Source organism: Oncorhynchus kisutch, linkage group LG28 (genome assembly GCF_002021735.2).
Source record: "Oncorhynchus kisutch isolate 150728-3 linkage group LG28, Okis_V2, whole genome shotgun sequence".
Lineage (NCBI taxonomy): Eukaryota > Metazoa > Chordata > Actinopteri > Salmoniformes > Salmonidae > Oncorhynchus > Oncorhynchus kisutch.
Genome location: NC_034201.2, coordinates 23,264,251 through 23,290,173, shown reverse-complemented (window position 1 = coordinate 23,290,173; position 25,923 = coordinate 23,264,251). Strand labels below are relative to the sequence as shown.

Genomic DNA, 25,923 nt, shown 5'->3' with positions numbered 1-25,923 from the left:
TTATATTCTCCTACATTAATTTCACATTTCCACAAACTTTAAAGTGTTTCATTTCAAATGGTATCAATAATATGCATATCCTTGCTTCAGGTCCTGAGCTACAGGCAGTTAGTTACATTTGGGTATGTCATTTTAGGCAACAAAAAAAAAAATCAAAGGGGCGGATCCTTGAGGTTTTTTAAGTGAGAATACTTTTGAGGCACACACAAATGGAGGATTACAAATCAGAATGAGGAGTTTCCACGTGATGGTGCCTCCGACAACCTCTTGTCCCTTTCAGGCCTGCAGAACAAAGTTCACAGTAGACTTGTTTTGGCCCATGGCTCAAAGCTTTCACCTAGCCCAGAAGAGTCAACCTGAAGTATGTCACATTCACACAGTGACATTTCAGGCCTGCCTTTAGCATCATGCTGTCTTCTACAGTCAGGTTTTCCTTCCGTCTTAGTCAAATGTCTGTCCAAAGAGGCCCATGAGGCATTTATAATAGTCTTGTTATCTGTGTTAGTGATGTCACTGTATAGCTATTGTGCGCCTCCCTGCTACCTTTATCGTCATCCCTCTTAGAGAACAATCGATAATCGGCCGAGACGATATATCAGGCTGATATTGGACTTTTCTAATCTATCGGCTGTCGGCCCTTCTATCGGCTTAGCCGATAGTTCCCTCTACACAGCAAAGCTGCTACTATGCCAGCCGCCACTCACCGCCTGAGCCATGAGCACTGAACAATGCCAAGGAATGTCTTGGTGGGAAAATCAACAGCGGCAAACTAGCTCATTCTCCAACAGACACGTGCAGTATTAAGAAAGGATGAATTGCACAGTGACCAAAATCAAAATCCTGTTGCAAATATTAGTTTAGTTAATCACTAATAAATAAAGCTTATGTTGACATGTCGGAACATGCATGCAATAAGCAAGCTAGCTAAGCAGATAGCTATGTTACCTTTTAGCGACGATTACGATAACTAATCCGTTCATCTGCGGTGTTAGTTTGCTAGCTATATTAGCTACTATGCCATGGTGCTGAGATATCAGATAGGAGCTAATAACCAACATAGCTAGCTAACATTAGCTGGTTATCATTCTGCACATGCATCATGTTCGGGGAACGAGCAATCTGACTTGCGATGTAATGTTATCTATTTACTGGTGTGCTGATCTGACCAACTGCAATCGTATCTGTAAATTCACGGTTGCAAGTCGGATTAGATGATTGTCGTAATAGGGAAAAGAGAAACTGTTTTAAAATGCCTAAATAAATGTTGGCCATGAAGCTTGCCAGCTTGTAATCCTAAAAAACATAATTCATTAGTTACCTAGGTTTCATTCAGCCATTCCTATGGGGAAAGAATAGGGGTTTGGGATAACCGTTGAAAATTGAGGTTAAAAACAGGCTTAGAAGATCTTATACGTTTTGTTCTGACATATCAGTCAATTTAACAGACATTTATGAATTATAAAGCCTTTGTGCTTTTTTTGGATTACATACATTTTTTAAATTCACAAAGAGATGTTGGCGGATGAAGATTATCTCATAGAGCAAACGTGTAAGATCTCTTAAACCTGTGTTTTAACACAGGACCTACTTTTTTTTTTCGACAAACACAACATTTTCCCATAGGCTTTGTCCAACAAATTTTTCCTACCCTCCCTCTCCTTGTTAGATATTATGCACATTATGGCTTGGTAGCAAATGTCATCGCCGTGAGCTAGTTCTCATAGTAACAGTAACCGGCACCAAGTGATATGAGCGATGAAGGGAGATGTGTAGCAGTAGGATCAAGTTACAACCCGCCCATTTCTTGGCAAATGTCTAAACTAGCCAATTGAGTTGTTTAAATTTTGTCCTGGCAACTGAGATGTTTAGGGGTGCGTCCTGACAGCTGGAAAAATATACTTTTTCCCGATCACAAATCATGTTACGTAGGAGCTATTTGAATTGAAAAGATATTATTTTATATTCTCAAACAGCAGTGCCTATATGTCCTTCCATACAGGCGTGACATCCTGGAGTGATGCTTCTATGCGAATGTTGTTGATCATTAGGCTAATGTCCATCCCAAATGGAAGGAAAACAGATTGTCGTCTGTAGCACCATAGACTCCACTGATCAGCCTAAACAAGCTCAATCACTCAATCCATACACACACTCCTATTGAATATTCTTTCACCTGTATTGTTTGTAGACCAATGCCATCTTAATTTACCCAGTTTATCAAGAGAATTACAATTCAAATAAAAGTATTAACATTATGTTATGTACTTAGATTGGTAAAAAAAAAAAATTAGTAAAATGTATGGTTTTTGAATATTATGATATGAATATCGCCCTAAAATATTAACCATCAGCCTCCTTGACCCCAAAAATCCATATTGGTCTTTCTCTAATTCCTCCATCCCTCCCTCTGGAACCACTCTCTTTCTCCCTCCCTGCTTTCCTAGTACCTGTCAGCCTCTCATGTCCTCATACTGTTTACAGCTGCACACCACAGGCACACACTGACACAGGTGACACACCCACTAACACTGCAGTGATGCCCTGACCCCCACACAGCTGGCTGTGTTAAACCTCTCTCCTTCTACCTTGTCCGCCCTCTCTCGCTGTCTCTCCACAGGTGTGGATGTGTGGGCGGGCGTATGGAGGACATCCCGTGCTCCAGGGTGGGTCACATCTACAGGAAGTACGTCCCCTACAAGGTCCCTGGCGGGGTCAGCCTGGCTAGGGTGAGTGTTGGTTCCTAGACCCTCCTTTTCCTCTTTTCTCCTCTAGAAAAGGATTTACAAAGAAAAACATACTACAGTATATCATGCAGACCTGTATGCATTTTGTGTACCATGCACGCAATTTGAGGTTCATGTACGCTGGTACCGTATCAATCTTGCTACTTTGCTAAGTTGAGGCAAGTTTTTTATTTGTATTTTTTATTAAGCTTACTGCCCTGCTTTTATGTGCACTTGCTCTAATATGTGCAGGGTTCTGCCGGTTCTTGCATTTTCCCCCCACTCGTTAAATAGCTTGACCAACAACATCTCTGCTCCTGAACGTGTGTGTATGTGTAGCCTATTTAGCAGGCGGCACATGCTTTGATATCTGCGAGCACATTGACAAGGAAGCGTACAGTTTTGCGGTAGTTCAGTGTGCGCTGTGCGTGGATAGAAGTGAGAGCTTTTCCGCTAATACCGTCCTTCACAGAAAGTTATGTTAGACTTAATTAATCAGTATTTGATCTGTCATCCTTATATTACTGTATGTCAACAGAAGGCTGCTAATGATGTGATAATAGCCTAGTCAGTTCACCAATGACAACAAGGCATATTACATTAATTGTAGACCTATCTGAGAAGGAATATTTGATGGACTAGATCAGGTATGGAGATCTGAAACAAGCTCATATATTTAGGCCTAATTCAGTTTTATATTCCAAATACAGTAGACTGCTACATTGCATCCAGTAATTGAATGATTCAGAATTTTTCCCCAAACAAAACTGAGAAGCCAGTTCACATTTTAGATATCCAAGATGGCGTAGCAGTCAGACGTCTTTGTCTTTGTCTTGTCTCATCCCATTTGTATAAATATTTTTCTTTGCGTTCTTTTTAATATTTTTCCTAAACCTCAACTTCAAAATACTCTCCTGCAACCCGCCTCACCCAATGTGGTGTGGATTTGTGTTTTTATTTTTTTATAAGTGTTTCTATTTACCTCCAGACTTGAATACCTCAACTGAAGCTAGCTAGCTAACTAGCGACCAGCTATTGCCAGTTTGTACAATGCGTTTCAAACCAGAGCATACCGGACCTGTTTTTCTCTCCATATCCCCGAATTCCTACCACAAACTCTGAACCTTTTTCATCTAGATCATCACAGCTAGCTAACCGCAACCAGGGTTGACTACTCCTGGCTAACGTTTCCGTCCTGGAGCTAGCACCAACTAGCCTGGGGCTAACCCATGCAAGAACTATCTCCCGGCTCACTCCTGGGCTACAATATCCGGACCCCTTCTACTGCCGGTACGGGGCACGGAACCTCGCCGATCCTCTACGACTGGAATACCGACATAATCTGCCAGAGGATTCCAACAGGCCCCTCAGGTGCAACGCCCGCTGAAGGCCCCATTCTGCTAACCTGCTAGCTACCTAGAGCTACTTGGAACCCTACTAATTCCATGACTGGCCTATCGGCGTCACCGCACGAAGAGGCAAAAACAGACTTACCCCCATCGCGATGTCCCCCAAAGGCTAACTTGCTAGCCCCGGTCTACTAACTGCTAGCCCCTGCTAACTGCTTGCTTGCCTGCCCCGGTCTGCTAACTGCTAGCTTGTTTAGTCCCGGCCTACTAACTGTTAGCGTGTTAGCATCGGCCTGATAACTGTCTGAATCGCCGTGTTCCCAGTCAGCCCAACCACTCACTGGATCCATATGTTCACTTGGCTATGCATGCCTCGCTCTAATATCAATATGCCTCGTCCATTACTGTCCTGGTTAGTGATTACTGTCTTATTTCACTGTAGAGCTTCTAGCCCTGCTCAATATGCCTTAACCAACCATGTTGTTCCACCTCCTACATATGCGATGACATCACCTGGTTTAAACGTCTCTAGAGACTATATCTCTCTCATCATTACTCAATGCCTAGGTTTACCTCCAATGTACTCACATCCTACCTTACCTTTGTCTGTACATTATGCCTTTAATCTATGTTATTGTGCCCAGAAACCTGCTCCTTTTACTCTCTGTTCTGAACGTGCTAGACGGCCAGTTCGTATCCTACTTCTCTGTTCTTCTGGTGATGTAGAGGTTAATCCAGGTCCTGCAGTGCCTAGCTCCACTCCCACTCCCCAGGTGCTCTCATTTGTTGACTTCTGTAACCGTAAAAACCTTGGTTTCATGCATGTTAACATTAGAAGCCTACTCCCTAAGTTTGTTTTACTCACTGCTTCAGCACACTCTGCCAACTCAGATGTCTTAGTCGTGTCTGAATCCTGGCTTAGGAAAACCACCAAAAACCTTGAACTCTCCATCGCTAACTATAGCATTTTCCGTCAAGATAGAACTGCCGAAGGGGGCAGTGTTGAAATCTACTGCAAAGATAGCCTGCAGAGTTCTGTATTACTATCCAAATCTGTACCCAAACAAATCGAGCTTCTACTTCTAAAAATTCCCCTTTCCAGTAACAAGTCTCTCACTGTTGCCGCTTGCTATAGACATCCCAGCTGTGCTCACGATACCATATGAGAATTGATTGCCCCCCATCTATCTTCTGAGCTCGTGCTACTAGGTGACCTAAACTGGGACATGCTTAACACCCCGGCCATCCTACAATCCAAGCTTGATGCCCTCAATCTCACACAAATTATCAATGAACCTACCAGGTACAACTCCAAATCTGTAAACACGGGCACCCTCACAGATGTCATCCTAACTAACTCACCCTCCAAATACACCTCTGCTGTTTTCAATCAAGATCTCAGCGATCTCTGCCACATTGCCTGCATCCGTAATGGGTCAGCGGTCAAACAGCTTCCACTGATCACTGTCAAACGCTCCTTAATTAAAACACTTCTGCGAGCAGGCCTTTCTAATTGACCTGGCCGGGGTATCCTGGAATGACATTGACCTCATCCCGTCAGTAGATGATGCCTGGCTATTCTTTAAAAGTGCCTTCCTCACCAGCTTAAATAAGCACGCCCCATTCAAAAAATGTAGAACTAGGAATAGATATAGTCCTTGGTTCACTCCAGACCTGTCTGCCCTTGACCAGAACAAAAACATCCTGTGGCGTTCTGCATTAGCATCAAATAGCCCCTGTGATATGCAACTTTTCAGGGAAGTTAGGAACAAATATACACAGGCAGTTAGGAAAGCTAAGGCTAGCTTTTTCAAACAGAAATTTGCATCCTGTAGTACAAACTCAAAAAAGTTCTGGGACACTGTAAAGTCCATGGAGAATAAGAGCACCTCCTCCCAGCTGCCCACTGCTCTGAGGCTAGGAAACACTGTCACCACCGATAAATCTACTATAATTGAGAATTTCAATAAGCATTTCTCTACGGCTGGCCATGCTTTCCACCTGGCTACTCCTACCCCGGTCAACTGCCCGGCACTCTCCACAGCAACCCGCAAAAGCCCCCACCATTTCTCCTTTACCCAAATCCAGATAGCTGATGTTCTGAAAGAGCTGCAAAATCTGGACCCCTACAAATCAGCCGGGGCTAGACAATCTGGACCCTCTCTTTCTAAAATTATCTGCTGAAATTGTTGCAACTCCTATTACTAGCCTGTTAAACCTCTCTTTCGTATCGTCTGAGATTCCCAAAGATTGGAAAGCTACCGCGGTCATCCCCCTCTTCAAAGGGGGTGACACTCTAGACCCAAACTGCTACAGACCTATATCTATCCTACCCTGTCTTTCTAAGGTCTTCGAAAGCCAAGTTAACAGATTACCGACCATTTCGAATCCCACCGTACCTTCTCCGCTATGCAATCTGGTTTCAGAGCTGGTCATGGGTGCACCTCAGCCACACTCAAGGTCCTAAACGTCATCATAACCGCCATCGATAAGAGACATTACTGTGCAGTCTTATTCATCGACCAGACCAAGGCTTTCGACTCTGTCAATCACCACATTCTTATTGGCAGACTCGACAGCCTTGGTTTCTCAAATGATTGCCTCGCCTGGTTTACCAACTACTTCTCTGATAGAGTTCAGTGTGTCAAATCGGAGGGCCTGTTGTCCAGACCTATGGCTGTCTCTATGTGGGTGCCACATGGTTCAATTCTCGGGCCGACTCTCTTCTCTGTATACATCAATGATGTTGCTCTTGCTGCTGGTGATTCTCTGGTACACCTCTACGCAGACGACACCATTCTGTATACTTCTGGCCCCTCTTTGGACACTGTGTTAACTAACCTCCAGATGAGCTTCAATGCCATACAACTCTCCTTCTGTGGCCTCTAACTGCTCTTAAACGCAGGGAAAACTAAATGCATGCTCTTCAACCGATCACTGCCCGCACCTGCTCACCTGTCCAGCATCACTACTCTGTACGGCTCTGACTTAGAGTACGTGGACAACTACAAATACCTAGGTGTCTGGTTAGACTGTAAACTCTCCTTCCAGACTCACATTAAACATCTCCAATCCAAAATTAAATCTAGAATTGACTTCCTATATCGCAACAAAGCATCCTTCACTCATGCTGCCAAACATACCCTCGTAAAACTGACCATCCTACCGATCCTCGACTTCGGTGATGTCATCAATAAAATAGCCTCCAACACTCTACTCAATAAATTGGATGCAGTCTATCACAGTGCCATCCGTTTTGTCACCAAAGCCCCATACATTACCCACCATTGGAACCTGTACACTCTCGTTGGTTGGCCCTCGCTTCTTTCGCGTCGCCAAACCCACTGGCTACAGGTTATCAACAAGTCTCTGCTAGGTAAAGCCCCGCCTTATCTCAGCTCACTGGTCACCATAGCAGCACCCACTCGTAGCACACGCTCCAGTAGGTATATCTCACTGGTCACCCCCCAAAATTCCTCCTTTGGTCATCTTTCCTTCCAGTTCTCTGCTGCCCATGACTGGAACGAACTGCAAAAATCTCTGAAGCTGGAGACTCATATCTCTCTCACTAGCTTTAAGCACCAGCTGTCAGAGCAGCTCACAGATCACTGCACCTGTACATAGCCCATCTATCTACCTACCTCATCCCCATACAGTATTTATTTATTTATCTTGCTCCTTTGCACCCCAGTATCTCTACTTGCACATTCATCTTCTGCACATCTACCATTCCAGTGTTTAATTGCTATATTGTAATTACTTCGCCACCATGGCCTATTTATTGCCTTAACTCACTTATCTTACCTCATTTGCACTCACTGTATATATACTTTTTGTTTTATTTTGTTCTACTGTATTATTGACTATGTTTTGTTTATTCCATGTGTAACTCTGTGTTGTTGTGTGTGTCGAATTGCTACGCTTTATCTTGGCCAGGTCGCAGTTGCAAATGAGAACTTGTTCTCAACTAGCCTACCTGATTAAATAAAGGTCAAATAAAAAACATTTTCACAAGACGATCCACATAAAGACGCCTATTATAATTATCATTACCCATATTTTAACTTAGGACAATGTGAAGGAGTCATTGAGACCGCCTCAAAATGAATTCAGGCCTACTATGTTGGCTACATTGTTTGATATAATGTAAGACTTGAGGTGTCAGGAAATTGCAGTTACAGGTTTTTCAAACATGCTAAATGCTTCAACTACCTCCCCCCCTACCTGACCTTAGGCCTACATCAGTACCACCGTGTCAGAAAGTCATGGGGAGAACCCTGATTTGACATTTGAAGTTATTTCTAGTTAGTTACTGAAAAACACCCATAACCGTCTATAGCAGGGATCATCAACTAGTTTCAGCCGGGGGGCCGGAACATAATTACAAATTTGTAGAATGTAAATTGACCCGAAGAATCCCAAACAGATATAATATTTGACTAAAACATAATTTTTCTAACCTTGTTTACGTTTGTATATGATCACGTGTCTCTCTATCATGTGTCGGAATACTTGAACAGATTTCCTAAATTAAAATCACTTGGAGATCATTTTCTGCTGTTTTTATGATCTTTTTATGATGTCCAGCAAGTGCTTTTTTTTGTCGTTAAAAAATAGAATTTTTCTACGAGAACTTGGGGGAGCCAAATAAAACCACCCACGGGCCGCCAGTTGGAGCACACTGGTCTATAGCATATTATACCTACAGATCCAGTCTTCTACCAAAACCATTATTGGGTCAAAAAAATGAGCATTTGCCTATAATTTGATCGGTGTGGGTGTCACGTGCCGTCGTGTGGTCCGCGAGTGCCGCCGCAACTCTGAAGTGGTACTCATACAGATTCTTCAAGGTTGGCAGGTCTGTATATGGAACATTTATTGCAGAATTTGTTCTCCGAGGTGTCTAGTAAAGAGAGCTTTCATCTCCTCTGCTGAGTTTCTCTGCAGTAGTTGGATCCTCAATGATACACACACACCTTTATATTGCAGCCCCACACCCACTCATCACAGCCATCAGGAATGCTGTGACTGAATCGATAGGTGTCCCGCTGTGGGAAGGTGAGGAGGGTTTGACGTGAATGTTGAGTGTGTTCCACAGTCAGCAGTGCAGTGGGAATGAACGATTTAAGAAAGTCCTCTTCATTCTGGTGGTGAACTGATTTAACCTCGCCTGGCGCTGTGTTGTAACAGCTTGAGCATTCAGAAAAAAAACGAGACTCGAAATAATAAACGCTCAGCTTTTCTGTTTTTCCCTGCTTTTATCCACCAAGGTGTCTGTCGTCCTTTGTTCTTGTGATATGCCCCCCTGTCGTTTTTTGTCCCCAAAATGCACAAGGCTAGATAAGTGACCTTGATTAAGAATGCACTATAAAGAAGCTTAAGAGGTCTGCAAGTACACAATCTTTAGTTCTATCATATCTTTTGATGCTTCTACACTGAATGAGAACTAGACTGAACAAAAATATAAACGCAACATGCAACAATTTTACTGAGTTACAGTTCATATAAGGAAATCGTTCAATTGAGAGAGAAAAATCATTAGACCCTAATCTATGGACTGGGCAGGGGTGCAGCCATGGGTGGACCTTGGAGTGCATAGTCCCACCCACTTGGCAGCCAGGCCCACTCACTTGGCAGCCAGGCCTACTCACTTGGCAGCCAGGCCCACTCACTTGGGAGCCAAGCCCAGCCAATCAGTAGATTTTCACCACAAAAGGGCTTTATTACAGACTGAAATACTCCTCAGCAGGTGACGAAACCGGATGTGGAGGTCCTGGGCTGGCGTGGTTACACGTGGTCTGTGGTTGTGAGGCCGCTTGAATGTACTGCCAAATTCTCTAAAATTACGTTGGATGCAGTTTATGTTCGAGAAATGAACATTCAATTCTCTGGCAACAGCTCGGTGGGCATTCCTGCAGTCAGTATGCCAATTGCACGCTCCCTCAAACCTTGAGACATCTGTGGCGTTGTGTGACACAACTACACATTTTAAAGTGGCCTTTTATTGTCCCCAGCAAAAGGTGCACCTGCGTAATGATCATGCTGTTTAATCAGCTTCTTGATATGCCACACCTGTCGGGTGGATGGATTATCTTGGCAAAGGGGAAATGTTCACGAACAGGGATGTAAACAAATGTGCACAAAATTTGAGTGAAATCAGCTTTTTCTGCGTACGGAAAATTTCAGGGATTCTTTTCCCCCCAGCTCATGAAACATGGGACCAACTCTCTACATGTTGCGCTTTTATATTTTTGTTCAGTATATTTTCACATTCTTCCGAAACCTTTTGGAATACAGCTGAAACTGTCCATTATGTATGCTGATCCCTGCCCAAACCCTGTTTTGGCTTGGAAGGCTGTGTAAGTGAAACCTATTGGCCTGTTCGTTGGCTTACTTTTTGGCTTGTATTCATCCAGTGTGGGAGAATAGCCTCTCAGATGAAGAATGCCTGTTCTGTCTATGAGGGAGAAATGTTAATGACTGTGGATTGGAGTCAGTTGTTAATAATGTATTTCTTCAGAAAGAAGATGCACCAACAAAGACACAAGAACCTTTTCTTAGAAAAGGCCTCCAGTTCAGTCTACAATCGTTCAAATCAGGGGTTCTGTTAGTTGGTAATAGCCAGCTTTTGGTCAAAAAGTATAATAATAATGAAAAGCCAATAAATAAAACTGCCACCGGCTAATTGTCCAGGAGAAGGAAAAAAATCCCATTACAAAATAATGCATTTTAGCCTATTCATTTATGGACATAACATTTGATGTAAATACATGTGACTCTCCATGTTTATCTGCCTATTTGTTAATTTGCATACTTTTTAAAGTTAAATCAAGTTTAATTCCACAACATTATGCAAATTAACCTATAGACCAATAAGCGTGGCCGGCCAAATGTATTTACATCGACTTGTATGTTAATCAATTAATAGGCTAAAAGCATCATTTTGCAATTGGATTTTTTTCTTCTACTGGACAATTAGCTGGTGCCAGATTATTTATTTATTTCTCTTTCACAGAATGACAAGCTGACCAATAGATTAGGTAACTTTTCTACAATGGGGGTATTAGATTGACATAGGCTAGTGATTTTGCTGTTCGTTACTCGTCTTGTTGGCTGAGGAAAAGTAAATGTGGACAGTTATTTTAACATCTTCAAAGTGCGCATCAGAATTTGGTAAGAAGGACGCATGCCCGTTGCATCCTCAAGTTGCATGTTAAGATTAATAAGAACACATTTAGATTAATAATAACAATCTAAATGTGATTTTCTGCCAAGATGGCGTAGCAGTAAGTCGTCCTGTCGTGTCGTGTCCCTGTATATTTTGTTTATATTTTGTTTATTTTTCGTTTTTTTACATATTTTTCGTTTTTTACATAGCTATCCCTTTAAAAACATTTTGCTAAACCTAAGCTTCCAAATACGCTGGATCTTCACAACTAGCTATCTAGCTAAACTGCAACCCTGGATGATTACCCCTGGCTAGCGTTTCCACCCACTTAGCTTGAAGCTAGCCCGGCCTGCGCTACCACCGTAGCATACTCCTGAGCTACAATACCCGGGCCCACGACCGGCCTATCGATGTCACCGCATGAAGAGGAATAAACAGACTCACCCCATCGCGACGTCCCCCAAAGGCTAACTCTCTAGCCCTCGCTATCTCCCTGCTTGCTAATTCGGCCTGCTAACTGCTAGCTTGTCCAGCTCCGGTCCGCTAACTGCTACCTTGTCTAGCCCGGGCCTACAAACTGTTAGCTTGTTAGCACAGGCCTGCTAACCGCCTGAATCGCCGCGTCCCAAACGCCCACCGGACCCATATTTACTTTCTATCTCTTTTGACTTTTAATTTGTTTATACCTTCCGGAAACCTGCCTCACCCAATGTGATACGGAATCGCTATTATTTTTTATTTATTTTTAGAACACACTCAAGAACCTCCAGAAGCTAACCAGCTAACTAGCTACAAGCTATTTAGTCATTGTTCGTTTTTTTAACCTGGATAACATTCGCCAGTCCAGCTTCCCTTCCCCATCCACCGCAGCCCCCTGGACACTGATCTCTTGGCTACATAGCTGATGCACGCTGGACTGTCCATAAATCACGGTACTCCATTCTGCTTGTTTGTTTTATCTGTTGGCCCCGTTGCCTAGTCTACGCCATTTTACCTGCTGTTGTTGTGCTAGCTGATTAGCTGTTGTCTCACCTACTGTTTTAGCTAGCTTTCCCAATTCAACACCTGTGATTACTGTATGCCTCGCTGTATGTCTCTCTCAAATGTCAATATGCCTTGTATACTGTTGTTCAGGTTAGTTATCATTGTTTTAGTTCACAATGGAGCCCCTAGTTCCACTCTTCATACCCCTGATAACTCCTTTGTCCCACCTCCCACACATGCGGTGACCTCACCCATTACTACCAGCATGTCCAGAGATACAACCTCTCTCATCATCACCCAGTGCCTGGGCTTACCTCCGCTGTACCCGCACCCCACCATACCCCTGTCTGCGCATTATGCCCTGAATATATTCTACCATGCCCAGAAACCTGCTCCTCTTATTCTCTGTCCCCAACGCTCTAGGCGACCAGTTTTGATAGCCTTTAGCCGCACCCTCATACTACTCCTTCTCTGTTCCGCGGGTGATGTGGAGGTAAACCCAGGCCCTGCATGTCCCCAGGCACCCTCATTTGTTGACTTCTGTGTTCGAAAAAGCCTTGGTTTCATGCATGTCAACATCAGAAGCCTCCTCCCTAAGTTTGTCTTACTCACTGCTTTAGCACACTCTGCTAACCCTGATGTCCTTGCTGTGTCTGAATCCTGGCTCAGGAAGGCCACCAAAAATTCAAAGATTTCCATACCCAACTATAACATCTTCCGTCAAGATAGAACTGCCAAAGGGGGAGGAGTTGCAGTTTACTGCAGAGATGGCCTGCAAAGTAATGTCATACTTTCCAGGTCCATACCCAAACAGTTCGAACTACTAATTTTGAAAATTACTCTCTCCAGAAATAAGTCTCTCACGGTTGCCGCCTGCTACCGACCCCCCTCAGCTCCCAGCTGTGCCCTGGACACCATTTGTGAATTGATCGCCCCCCATCTAGCTTCAGAGTTTGTTCTGTTAGGTGACCTAAACTGGGATATGCTTAACACCCCGCCAGTCCTACAATCTAAGCTAGATGCCCTCAATCTCACACAAATCATCAAGGAACCCACCAGGTACAACCCTAACTCTGTAAACAAGGGCACCCTCATAGACGTCATCCTGACCAACTGGCCCTCCAAATACACCTCCGCTGTCTTCAACCAGGATCTCAGCGATCACTGCCTCATTGCCTGTATCCGCTACGGAGCCGCAGTCAAACGACCACCCCTCATCACTGTCAAACGCTCCCTAAAACACTTCTGTGAGCAGGCCTTTCTAATCGACCTGGCCCGGGTATCCTGGAAGGACATTGACCTCATCCCGTCAGTTGAGGATGCCTGGTCATTCTTTAAAAGTAACTTCCTCACCATTTTAGATAAGCATGCTCCGTTCAAAAAATGCAGAACTAAGAACAGATACAGCCCTTGGTTCACCCCAGACCTGACTGCCCTCGACCAGCACAAAAACATCCTGTGGCGGACTGCAATAGCATCGAATAGTCCCCGTGATATGCAACTGTTCAGGGAAGTCCGGAACCAATACACGCAGTCAGTCAGGAAAGCTAAGGCCAGCTTCTTCAGGCAGAAGTTTGCATCCTGTAGCTCCAACTCCAAAAAGTTCTGGGACACCGTGAAGTCCATGGAGAACAAGAGCACCTCCTCCCAGCTGCCCACTGCACTGAGGCTAGGTAACACGGTCACCACTGATAAATCCATGATTATCGAAAACTTCAATAAGCATTTCTCAACGGCTGGCCATGCCTTCCGCCTGGCTACTTCAACCTCGGCCAACAGCTCCGCCCCCCCCGCAGCTCCTCGCCCAAGCCTCTCCAGGTTCTCCTTTACCCAAATCCAGATAGCAGATGTTCTGAAAGAGCTGCAAAACCTGGACCCGTACAAATCAGCTGGGCTTGACAATCTGGACCCTCTATTTCTGAAACTATCTGCCACCATTGTCGCAACCCCTATTACCAGCCTGTTCAACCTCTCTTTCATCTCGTCTGAGATCCCCAAGGATTGGAAAGCTGCCGCAGTCATCCCCCTCTTCAAAGGGGGAGACACCCTGGACCCAAACTGTTACAGACCTATATCCATCCTGCCCTGCCTATCTAAGGTCTTCGAAAGCCAAGTCAACAAACAGGTCACTGACCATCTCGAATCCCACCGTACCTTCTCCGCTGTGCAATCTGGTTTCCGAGCCGGTCATGGGTGCACCTCAGCCACACTCAAGGTACTAAACGACATCATAACCGCCATCGATAAAAGACAGTACTGTGCAGCCGTCTTCATCGACCTCGCCAAGGCTTTCGACTCTGTCAATCACCATATTCTTATCGGCAGACTCAGTAGCCTCGGTTTTTCGGATGACTGCCTTGCCTGGTTCACCATTTACTTTGCAGACAGAGTTCAGTGTGTCAAATCGGAGGGCATGCTGTCCGGTCCTCTGGCAGTCTCTATGGGGGTGCCACAGGGTTCAATTCTCGGGCCGACTCTTTTCTCTGTGTATATCAATGATGTTGCTCTTGCAGGGCGATTCCCTGATCCACCTCTACGCAGACGACACCATTCTATATACTTTCGGCCCGTCTTTGGACACTGTGCTATCTAACCTCCAAACAAGCTTCAATGCCATACAACACTCCTTCCGTGGCCTCCAACTGCTCTTAAACGCTAGTAAAACCAAATGCATGCTTTTCAACCGGTCGCTGCCTGCACCTGCATGCCCGACTAGCATCACCACCCTGGATGGTTCCGACCTAGAATATGTGGACGTCTATAAGTACCTAGGTGTCTGGCTAGACTGCAAACTCTCCTTCCAGACTCATATCAAACATCTCCAATCGAAAATCAAATCAAGAGTCGGCTTTCTATTCCGCAACAAAGCCTCCTTCACTCAAGCCGCCAAGCTTACCCTAGTAAAACTGACTATCCTACCGATCCTCGACTTCGGCGATGTCATCTACAAAATGGCTTCCAACACTCTACTCAGCAAACTGGATGCAGTCTATCACAGTGCCATCCGTTTTGTCACTAAAGCACCTTATACTACCCACCACTGCGACTTGTATGCTCTAGTCGGCTGGCCCTCGCTACATATTCGTCGCCAGACCCACTGGCTCCAGGTCATCTACAAGTCTATGCTAGGTAAAGCTCCGCCTTATCTCAGCTCACTGGTCACGATGGCAACACCCATCCGTAGCACGCGCTCCAGCAGGTGTATCTCACTGATCATCCCTAAAGCCAACACCTCATTTGGCCGCCTTTCGTTCCAGTACTCTGCTGCCTGTGACTGGAACGAATTGCAAAAATCGCTGAAGTTGGAGACTTTTATCTCCCTCACCAACTTCAAACATCAGCTATCTGAGCAGCTAACCGATCGCTGCAGCTGTACATAGTCTATTGGTAAATAGCCCACCCTTTTCACCTACCTCATCCCCGTACTGTTTTTATTTATTTACTTTTCTGCTCTTCTGCACTCCAATATCTCTACCTGTACATGACCATCTGATCTTTTATCACTCCAGTGTTAATCTGCAAAATTGTAATTATTTGCCTACCTCCTCATGCCTTTTGCACACATTGTATATAGACCCCCCCTTCGTTTTCTACTGTGTTATTGACTTGTTAATTGTTTACTCCATGTGTAACTCTTTGTTGTATGCTCACACTGCTATGCTTTATCTTGGCCAGGTCGCAGTTGCAAATGAGAACTTGTTCTCAACTAGCCTACCTGGTTAAATAAAGGTGAAATAAAAAAATAAATAAAAAAATTTATGCACCCAATGCATATGGGTCTGGTTAATATCTCAAATGTCAAATGAAAAGGCTGCCGGTCAAATGTCCTGCGCCAAATTTTCCTGCCGGAAACCCTGGTTCAAATGCATACATAATACCTGCATTCATATTAATAGATTTTCTGTAACATGGTGCCGAAAGAATGAAAATGGTGAATGATTTTGAGGTGAATATTGTACCGAAAATGGAAAGTGCCAATTAAGCACAGCTCTGTGTGTTCATCCTGGTTTCACTGTGTTCCTTTTTGAAGTGGAGCTCAGAGAAAATGGTGGAATTCAGAGTCACAGAGGAGGCATGAATTATTGCTGGCCTGTGGCGCTGCTTCTTTTTTTGTGCACACGTCGCCTTTTTGCTCTCGCCTCCCCCAAAACTTCCCTGCAGCTGCCTCTTCTAGACCCTGCCCCCCCTCATCAGCACCACCCCAGAGGCACAGCACCCACACCCCCTCCCACACAGCTCCTCATCGCCACTGGCATTCTTCCAGGTGTGCTGATTAACCAGCTCACCCATCCCTCCCAAACCCAGCCGCCATGCAAGCAGATGGTGCCAGTGAACTTCTCCTCACCTGGAGAGGAGTTAGCCAACAGAGTTTGCCTTAGAGCCGTGCTTTCTGTGCTGCTCGGTATATGTATACCTTATAGCAGGAGGATGTGCTCACTAACTGTAACTCTCATCCAAACCTTAAGTCTGGCTGTGACTGCCTGGATTCCTAATAGCAGTTATCATTGGCTTTACTCTCTGCTGGTTGTAAGTTTGTTTTATCCACTTCTATTAGAAGGGTAATGGTTATGTAAAACGAAACCTCTCCTCAAACCGTCCTTGACTTGAAATGAGGATGTATTTTAAGAGACGAGGCCATCTAGCAGTCAACGAGGCCCCAAAGGACTGGTACCCTGCATCCATCCCCCCTATAGTCATTGTGGAGCAACCGTGCTTTTTCTGTTCTCCCTTGGTCTCTGTACAGAACCTGAAGCGAGTGGCCGAGGTATGGATGGATGAATATGCAGAGTACATCTACCAGCGGCGGCCAGAGTACAGGCACCTGTCAGCAGGAGACATGACAGTGCAGAAGGACCTGAGGAACAGCCTCAACTGTAAGAGCTTCAAATGGTTCATGACAGAGGTGGCCTGGGACCTACCCAAGCACTACCCACCTGTGGAGCCCCCTGCTGCCGCCTGGGGCGAGGTACAACACTCATCTATTAGTGTCTTCAGAGGCATGCCAACAGCTAGAAGGAGAGAAAGATAAGAGCGAGAGATGACATATGGAGAGAAGGTTATATTAGAAAGAGAGCAAGAAAGACAGACAGAATGTCTGGCCTATGACAACCAGTCACTGTCACTTCAGTCATCAGAAGGCCATGCTCCTGCCACAGTATCCTCTTCGGCATTACTTATCACTCACTTTTTCACTAAAGAGGAGAGCTGACAGAGTTCTGAGAGATCCAGACAGCCCTAGACAGTGGTTAATAGTATGACTAGTATTGAATGATGACTGTTAATTTCTGTCTTTCTCTGTTAACCTGTTTGTCTGCCCCTGTGTGTGTTCTAGCTGCGCAACACAGGCTGTGGCATGTGCATGGAGAGCAAACACTTTTCGTCTGGGTCGCCCGTCCGCCTGGAGACATGTCTGAAGGGGCGGGGTGAGGCCGGGTGGAGCCATGGACAGGTGAGGAGCTTAGTAGACACCACTGAATACAGACATCTGTCTGCCGTGAAAAGCGCTAGTTTTCCTGTAGTTTTGCATACAGAACTTCATTTTGTACTGTGTACAGACAGCGCTCTGCCTTCATAAGCACTACACGTGCACGCACACACACACAAGCTGGTGCACACTCTAATTTACACACACACAACTTTATAATCGCTACTGTTCTAATGGAGCCCCATTTATTCCCCTTGTTATGTTTTAGCAGAGCTCATAACCAAACGTTGATGGATGGCAATGTTTTCTTATTGCCTGCTCTGACACTGTTTTGACAATTTAATTAAAGTCATTTAAAGAGCTGTTGTTGTTTAATCTCTGTAATGGTTGCAATTTGTATTCAAAGCTGAGTGAACGTGCCTGGGGGAGACCGATGTGTGAACTCCTTTGGAAGGTTTTCTTCAACCCTGGTTCTGAAGACTCACAGGTTGTGCAGGCTTTTGTTCCAGCTTATTACTAACACACCTCTAAGTTTTGATAATTCATTAAATCAGGTGTTAGTACTGGGCTAGAACAAAAGCTTGCTCTGTGGTTCTCCAGGACCAGGAATGACACTGGCTCCAAGATGAGAGGTGGACGCCCATCTCTGGAGGTGATCTGATCCAGGTTGTCTCTGCCCTGTCCAGGTGTTCACGTTTGGCTGGCGGGAGGACATCCGTGTGGGGGGCCCCATGCACACAAAGGTCTGCTTCGATGCCATCTCTCACAACAGCCCTGTCACCCTGTATGACTGCCACGGCTTGAAGGGTAACCAGCTGTGGCGCTACAGGAAGGTAGGTCTCGCTTTCTCACACACACACATCATTTTTTTATGTATGAAAAAGACAAGTTTGTGATTTGGTTGTGATGCACTTCTTTGCTCCAGCCAAGCAGCAGTCTTCAAGATGTATTTTTGATCCTTTGTGATAAAATGCCACAGGCTGCTTGCTAAGGCAGTTTCTTCCTAGATAAAAAATAATAATAATAATAATTTTAAAAATGACATTCAGCTTTTAAAGGGAATCTTTGGTATTTTGGCAATGAATGCCCTTTATCTATTCCCTTGAGTCAGATGAACTTGTGGATACCATTTTTATGTCTCTCAGTGTAGTTTGAAGGAAGTTTGCCAACTGTCGTTTGCGCAATTGCTAACTAGAGATGGTGCAATGACTGGAAGTCTATGGTAACAGCTAGCGTGCTAGTTGTTACCATAGACTTCCAGTCATTGAGCTAACGGAAAGTTAGCATTGGCTCGTGAAACTACCTCTAACATCCTTCATACTGGTAGCAGAGACATAAACATTGTATCCACAAGTTCATCTGACTCTGGGGAATAAATAAAGGGCTCATTGCCAAAATCCCAAAGTATCCCTTAAAGCTGCGTACTCAGTTAGAAAAAATTATTCCTCGTTTTCCATGCAGGCTATTCAATATTTTGATATTAAATTACCTCTTTGGAAAATATTTTCAGTGAAATGTACTGTAACTAAATATATCATTACCATCTCTCTCCTCTTTTCTCTCCCCCCATCTCTATAGGATAAAAGTTTATACCACCCCATCAGTAACAGCTGTATCGACAGCAACCCCACAGAGAGGAAGGTGTTCATGAACACGTGTGACCCCAGCGTCCCCAGCCAGCAGTGGGTGTTTGAGAAGACCAACACCACCGTCCTGGAGACGTTCAACCGCAATAGCAACTGACACCTGTAGGGGTCAGCACTAAACCTGAACACTGAACCTGAACTCACTCTGGAACTGTGTTCTTTCACTAAGACAGAAGTGGGATGTTGTTACTCTAAAGGGATCAAGGGTGGAAGGAAGTGAAGGGGGGTCAGGGGGTAGCATTAGCATGTGCAAGCCAGTCTAGATACATCAGTTATTGGGCGATGGAGAAGAGTTGGCGCCTGAGAGGTTCTCTCTGTGGTTGAAAGACTAGTCTCTCGATGCGGTGATGGTGTCTTCCTGCGTTAGGGGGATTAGGTCTGTCACAGCACGGTCATTCTGGCGGTGGTCCATCTCATTTCTGCTTCTCTGTGCCTCTCCCAGATGACTGCCCATACGTCCATCTACATCACCCTGTGTGAGTGTGTCTCTTGCTCAGTCACTTTCCCTCCATTCCCCTCATGTGCCGCCCCTGCTCTGACAGCCCCCCCTGAGACACCCGCTGAGCCAAGCCCTAACTGACACACTGTGAAGCCGGCCAGACCCAACCACTCTGAAAAGCACCTTGTGTTGATTCGTGTTTTTGTTTTCTTGTTATGCTCACTTGGCTAGCTTTTTCTCTTTCTTGGTTTCCCCTCTATAGCATTGATCGAAAGTGGAGTTGCGCAACATCTGTCCAAATGAAGAGGGGTAAGAAAAACCTCATCTTTTAGGACATGTATTTTGTTTTAGCTCTGAATGAATAATACTTTAGTAGCAGCACTTTGTCTCAGCACTCTTATCTATTCGAAGGACTGTGATTTGATGCCAATGATTTGTCCATAGAGGGAACTGTAAGGACTACTATCATCAGTTTATTTTTGTCCCATCACCTGAACAGAGGCTCCCGCTGCCTTCTGGGATGAACCCCAGCACTCTCTGGAATGACTTCATCATGAAACACATGGAGGTCAGCAGCACTGAGACAGTAGTCAGACCATGCTGGTTTCTCAAACGCATCAGGAGTGACTCTAGACTGGTTTGCCCGGGGGGGGGGGGGGGTTATTATAGGTGGTTTAGATGCATTAAGCACTTGCAATGATAAACTTGAATAAAAATCGTAGTGCCTTGCTGGATGAGAGCAGAAGTAAATACGGCCTGGTCTGACTCGGCCTGGCCTGGTGCCCTATTCCAGTCGTCCTCCTCCTACACTGTCTCAGACTGCCTGACAGATGTTGGAGAGAGAGGCAATCTGAGGTGACACCGGCTCTTAATGGATGGGGTTCTACAACAGTAATGTATTTGTAATGTTAGTTTTTTGCTAGTATCTTCAGCTATTCACTATGTGTTCTCCTGCCTTTCAAAGTTAACCGTTTTCTGAAAAGACCCTCTTATGTTCATGGCATGTCACCAACATGCCAATTTGTTGTTTTAAGATCTACAATGGACATTCAAGCATTGATTAGTATTGAATTCCTGTTCTTGTTGTGCGTTTAGATTTTGTAGCGTTATGACCTCTTACTCAGCATTTGTTTTCTTTCAGTTTTTTGTCTTGGCTTAGCCAATGAGTTGTTTGTATATCAAATGCAATTCAGTTTTGACCTGGGCGTTGTTCAGAAAGACTGCGAACATTGCCTGCTGTGTAGTTATGTTCCATTCTTTGTGTGTGTGTTTTTTGTTCCCCTCTTTTCCTCTGAAATAATTCCAAGGTAGAGCCCTTGTTTAGCCTTAGGTGTTTGTCTGCTGCAAAAAAAGTTATTAGGGCAAAACATTGTCACCTTAAGGCAAAGCGGGATGTGATATGCATGATGCAACGATCACACCCTTCATCAGTCAAACTCTCATCCTACCCCTTTCAGAAATTGATAAGTCTAATTAGCATTTTAAAAAACAATGTAGCTTTTTGTTGATGTTTGATGGAACTAATTTGAGTACACTACTAGCCTGTAGCGTATGTGTTGTAGATTTTGACTGGCCAAGTGAATCATCAAATAGTTTAGACTCAAACAATGGCATTCTTCCATGCATTGTGGAGAAAATGTATGGAAATTCAACAAGACATCCATGTGGCACATTAGTATGAGATGCTGCACAATGAGGCTTTAGTTGTGAAGCATCTTTGTTGCCCAGTCATGTAACACTGTATGTTTTTTCTCCTTATCAAACTGAAATGTAGCTAGGACTGGAAGGGGACTCCAAAGTTGGTTACTTCCATTGGTTTCCCTTTCCAAAAATGTTTAGTTTTGTCCCGGCAAGTAAGTGGCATGTATGGAAGACCAAAGCTTTTAAATATTATGATAAAAATGGCCGAATCTAAGTTGTGTAACTTTTTCCAAGACAAAATATTCATTTTCTAATTATTCCAGCTAAATACATTTCACAATTATACTTACAGAATTATTACGTCTGTACCAGAGTTGTAATTTAAGCTGATTAATTGTCTCATCTTTTACACTAATATTGTAAGTGTAAATGGTAAAATCCTTAACACAGTTTAAATTACCATTTATAGATCTACGACTGGAATTCAATCAAACCAGGACTGGTATGGTCAATTTTACAATTTCCATTGGGTGAAAAATCAAACCCGATTTTGATTTAGTCCTGCTTATTCTCTTGATGCATTGTTTGATATTTTCAAATGCTCCACCGGTTGGTCCATGACTTCCAATGTGCTCACTGCTCTCCCAATGCTAGAATGATGGGTCGAAACATGTTTATGTTCAAGCACTGAAGTTTATGCAGTAAAGTTATGTTTGTGTCTGAGGGAATATAAACAGGGTTGTTTGACCTGTGGACATATAATCATCTTGCAAAGGTGGTAAGAATCCCCCAAATCCATGGCATTTTATTGTTCAGTTTGGAACAAGGATATTTGCAGTACATTGACCCTGTCAATTGCACATGTAAAAGGCATTTGATTGTCATATGATTTATAACTTGGGATGGAGGTGGTGAAACCTTTTTTAAATTGTGGTTTTCAATATTTTATAAAGTGCCATTTCTTTTCATGATCTTGTTTGAATTAAATATTCAGCTAAAAATGTGAAGACAATACTTATTTTTTAAATGAAATGTAATGTCTAAAGGCCCATTACAGTTAAATATGATTTTCCTGTGTTTTAAATGTATTTCCAGACAGATTGGAATAATACTGTGAAATGATAATGCCCATGTATCGTAAGCTGTTTGGAAAGACTGCTTGAAATTTCAGCCTGTTTTGAAGGGATGGATTTTTGCCCTGCCTGGCAACATCATCAGGCGGTATAAGTTAATAGATCAATAACAAAGTTTCAAACCTCTCTGCCAATAACAGCTAGTTTTCAGGTTACATTAGGTTAGTCCAATTGGTCCCTCACTCAGACCACTCCCAGACAGCCCTAGCAAAATTCTTGCTTGAGAAATTTCTCTTTGCTTAGAAGATATTTTTTATTACAATTTTTCACAATTTTAATTCAAAACAATCACAGTAAGCTACTCAATTGTTCCCCAGAAATTATTTGATATTGAGATAAAAATGGCTGCATTGAACCTTTTTTAAAGTTGCAATATGTAGCTTTTTGGGCAACCAGACCAAATTCACATAGATCTATAACTCATATTTCTATCATTCTACTTGAAACCAAGTCTAAAAAGCGGTAGATCTGTTCTGTGTGCGTTATTTCTATGCTTCCGGTTAAGTTTTGTTTTTCGTCTTTTACATTTGGTTTTGTACACCATCTTCAAACAGCTGAAACGACAACACATGTTTAGTTCTGGAAAATATATTTCACAGCGGTTTAGATGGTACAATGATTCTACACTATACTAGCTTATTTTGTCACACAAACTGAAATTAGGCGAACTATTAGAGTTTTAGCAACCTGCATTCACAAAATGATGTGTTCATGTTTGTGCAATTTTGATGTGTACATTTTGTCATAAATTATCAATATTTTTTTTCTACTGACAATGACTGTAAAGGGGCGACAGGGTAGCCTAGTGTTTAGAGTGTTGGACTAGTAACCGAAAAGTTCAAATCCCCGAGCTGACAAGGTATAAATCTGTCGTTCTGCCCATGAACAGGCAGTTGACCCACTGTTCCTAGGCCGTCATTCAAAATAAGAATTTGTTCTTAACTGACTTGCCTAGTTAAATAAAGTTTTTTTTTTTTTAATATAATTAAAAAGGGTATTTAACACACCGTGTACAACTAAACTGGAATTGTATATTTTTTGCTGAAAATAAAAATGTTTATATTTGAATTATGGGTTGTATTGTTTTTGGGGGGGCTTAAACTGTGAGAATACTTTAATTAAATAACTTGTTAAGTAATTGGTATATGTAGAAATCAAATCCCATCTAGAATTATGTAAAACAATGACATGCAGATCATGAAAATATATATTTTTTTCTCCAATTTAAATAAGTAAAATAATACTGCAATAAATTCACCATATGTGGCTCATGGTTGGTATTATTTGGAACCACAAACAATAAATGCAACCATAAACAAAACAAATGCACAAGTTTAGTTGAGATTGGTTGACTATAGTTGAGACCAGTCTCTGTCCTCACTGTGTCTCTGCAGATTGAGTTTCCCGCTGGCTGATTCCCATCCCAGGTCCTCTTCCGGGAGACTGAAGGCTGTGAGCTTCCTTCCAGTCTGTTGTGTGTAAAATATCCACATCTCAGGAAGTCGTTGGACCTTCTTTTGTGATATTTTCAGTGTTATTGTTAACAAACACCCCAATAAAGAAAATGAGAATTATAAACAGGTTCAACCCCTGGTTCAACCGTGATCTGGCAGAGTTACGCCACCTCAAGAATACACATTCTCCGGCTGAATGGCTTTTGTTCAGGCAAATGAGAAATAGGCTACCCGGAAGGCTAAAGTTAGTTATTTTAAGGATCAGTTCTCTCTGGGTCTAACCCCAAGAAGTTCTGGAAAATGGAGAATAAACCCTTCTCAAAGCTGCCCATGATGTCCCTTAATGTTGTTGATGGTGTTGTTACTGACGAGGAGCGCATGGCTGGTCTACACGACAAGTTCTGGCCTGGTTTAGATCTTATATGTCGGAAAGTTATGTTTGTCCCTGTTGCATCCTCTACAACCACTGATTATTATTATCTGACCCTGCTGGTCATCAATGAACATTTGAACATCTTGGCTATGTTCTGTTATAATCTCCACCCGGCACAGCCAGAAGATGACTGGCCACCCCTCAGAGCCTGGTTCCTCTCTAGGTTTCTTAAGTTCTGGTCTTTCTAGGGAGTTTTTCCTAGCCACTGTGCTTCTACACCTGCATTGCTTGCTGTTTGGAGTTTTAGGCTGGGTTTCTGTACTGCACTTTGTGACATCGGCTGATGTAAAAGGGCTTTATAAATAGATTTGATTGATTTAATCACCGCTTAATTAAGTCAGGATTCCTATTTGACTCAGCCATGCCACCTTGCCCGTCCAACATTTCCTCATCTCCCACCCCTTCTAATACGACCAGCCCCAATCTCCCTGCAGGCGGTCACTGAGTCTGAGGTGCTAAAGGAGCTCCTTGAACTTGACCTCAAAAAAATATCTGGGTCTTATGGTTTAGATCCTTTCTTTAAGGTTGCTGCCCCTATCATCGCTGAGCCTATCTCTGACCTTTTTAACCTGTCTCTCCTTTCTGGGGAGATTCCCCTTACTTGGAAGGCAGCCACGGTGTGTCCTTTATTTAAAGGGGAGATCAAGCTGATCATAATTGTTATAGGCCAATTTCTATTTTGCCCTGTTTCCAACACTTTTGATAAAAGCCAGTCAGTTGATTATTGACAAGTTTTCTTGAGGTCTATAGTATTCTCTCTGGTATGCAATCTGGTTTACGCCAAGGTTATGGATGTGTCACTGCAACCTTAAAGGTCCTAAATGATGTCACAATTACCCTTGATTATAAGCAATGTTGTGCTGCTATTTTTTATTGACTTGGCCAAAGCTTTTGATAGGGTAGACCATTATATTCTAGTGGGCCGGCTAAGGAGTATTGGTGTCTCTGAAGGGTCTTTAGCCTGGTTTGCTAACTACCTCTCTAAGAGTGCAGTGTTTGCAGTCAGAACATCTGCTGTCTCAGGGTACTCCCTTGGTGACAGGTAGTGGCTAAGGCTCGATCCTAGGTCCCACGCTCTTCTCAATTTATATCAACAACATAGCGCAAGCAATAGGAAGCTCTCTCATCAATTTTTTTTATATGCAGATGATAGTCTTATACTCACCTGGCCCCTCCCTGGATTTTGTGTTAAACGCTCTACAACAGAGCTTTCTTAGTGTCCAACAAGCTTTCTCTACCCTTAACCTTGTTCTGAACACCTCCAAAAACAAAGGTCATGTGGTTTGGTAAGAAGAATGTTCCTCCCCACCAGTGTGATTACTAGGGTTTAGAGCTTGAGGTAGTCACCTCAGACAAGTACTTGGGAGTAGGGCTAGACAGTACACTGTCCTTCTCTCAGCACATATCCAAGCTGCAGCCTAAGGTTAATTCTAGACTTGGTTTCCTCTATCGTAATCGCTCCTCTTTCACCCCAGCTGCCAAATGAACCCTGATTCAGATGACCATTCTACCCATGCTAGATTACAGA

General features: G+C 43.5%; 1 protein-coding gene across 1 annotated transcript; it reads left to right on the top strand.

Moving 5' to 3' along the window:
- Nucleotides 1-2,621: 2,621 nt before the first annotated feature.
- On the top strand, nt 2,622-21,771 carry LOC116358140 (polypeptide N-acetylgalactosaminyltransferase 10-like). Its single transcript, XM_031808320.1, has 5 exons — nt 2,622-2,726; nt 16,969-17,190; nt 17,557-17,673; nt 18,336-18,482; nt 19,228-21,771. The coding sequence occupies exons 1-5, from the start codon at nt 2,640-2,642 to the stop codon at nt 19,390-19,392; spliced, it is 738 nt and encodes a 245-aa protein (XP_031664180.1). The 5' UTR covers nt 2,622-2,639; the 3' UTR covers nt 19,393-21,771.
- Nucleotides 21,772-25,923: the final 4,152 nt, after the last annotated feature.

Bases quoted from the DNA above. Each gene is read 5' to 3' on its own strand.
- LOC116358140 (XM_031808320.1), top strand. From the start codon at position 2,640: ATGGAGGACATCCCGTGCTCCAGGGTGGGTCACATCTACAGGAAGTAC. The intron at 2,727-16,968 runs GTGAGTGTTGGT...GTCTCTGTACAG, and splicing joins GCGGGGTCAGCCTGGCTAGG to AACCTGAAGCGAGTGGCCGA. The intron at 17,674-18,335 runs GTGAGGAGCTTA...TGCCCTGTCCAG, and splicing joins CCGGGTGGAGCCATGGACAG to GTGTTCACGTTTGGCTGGCG.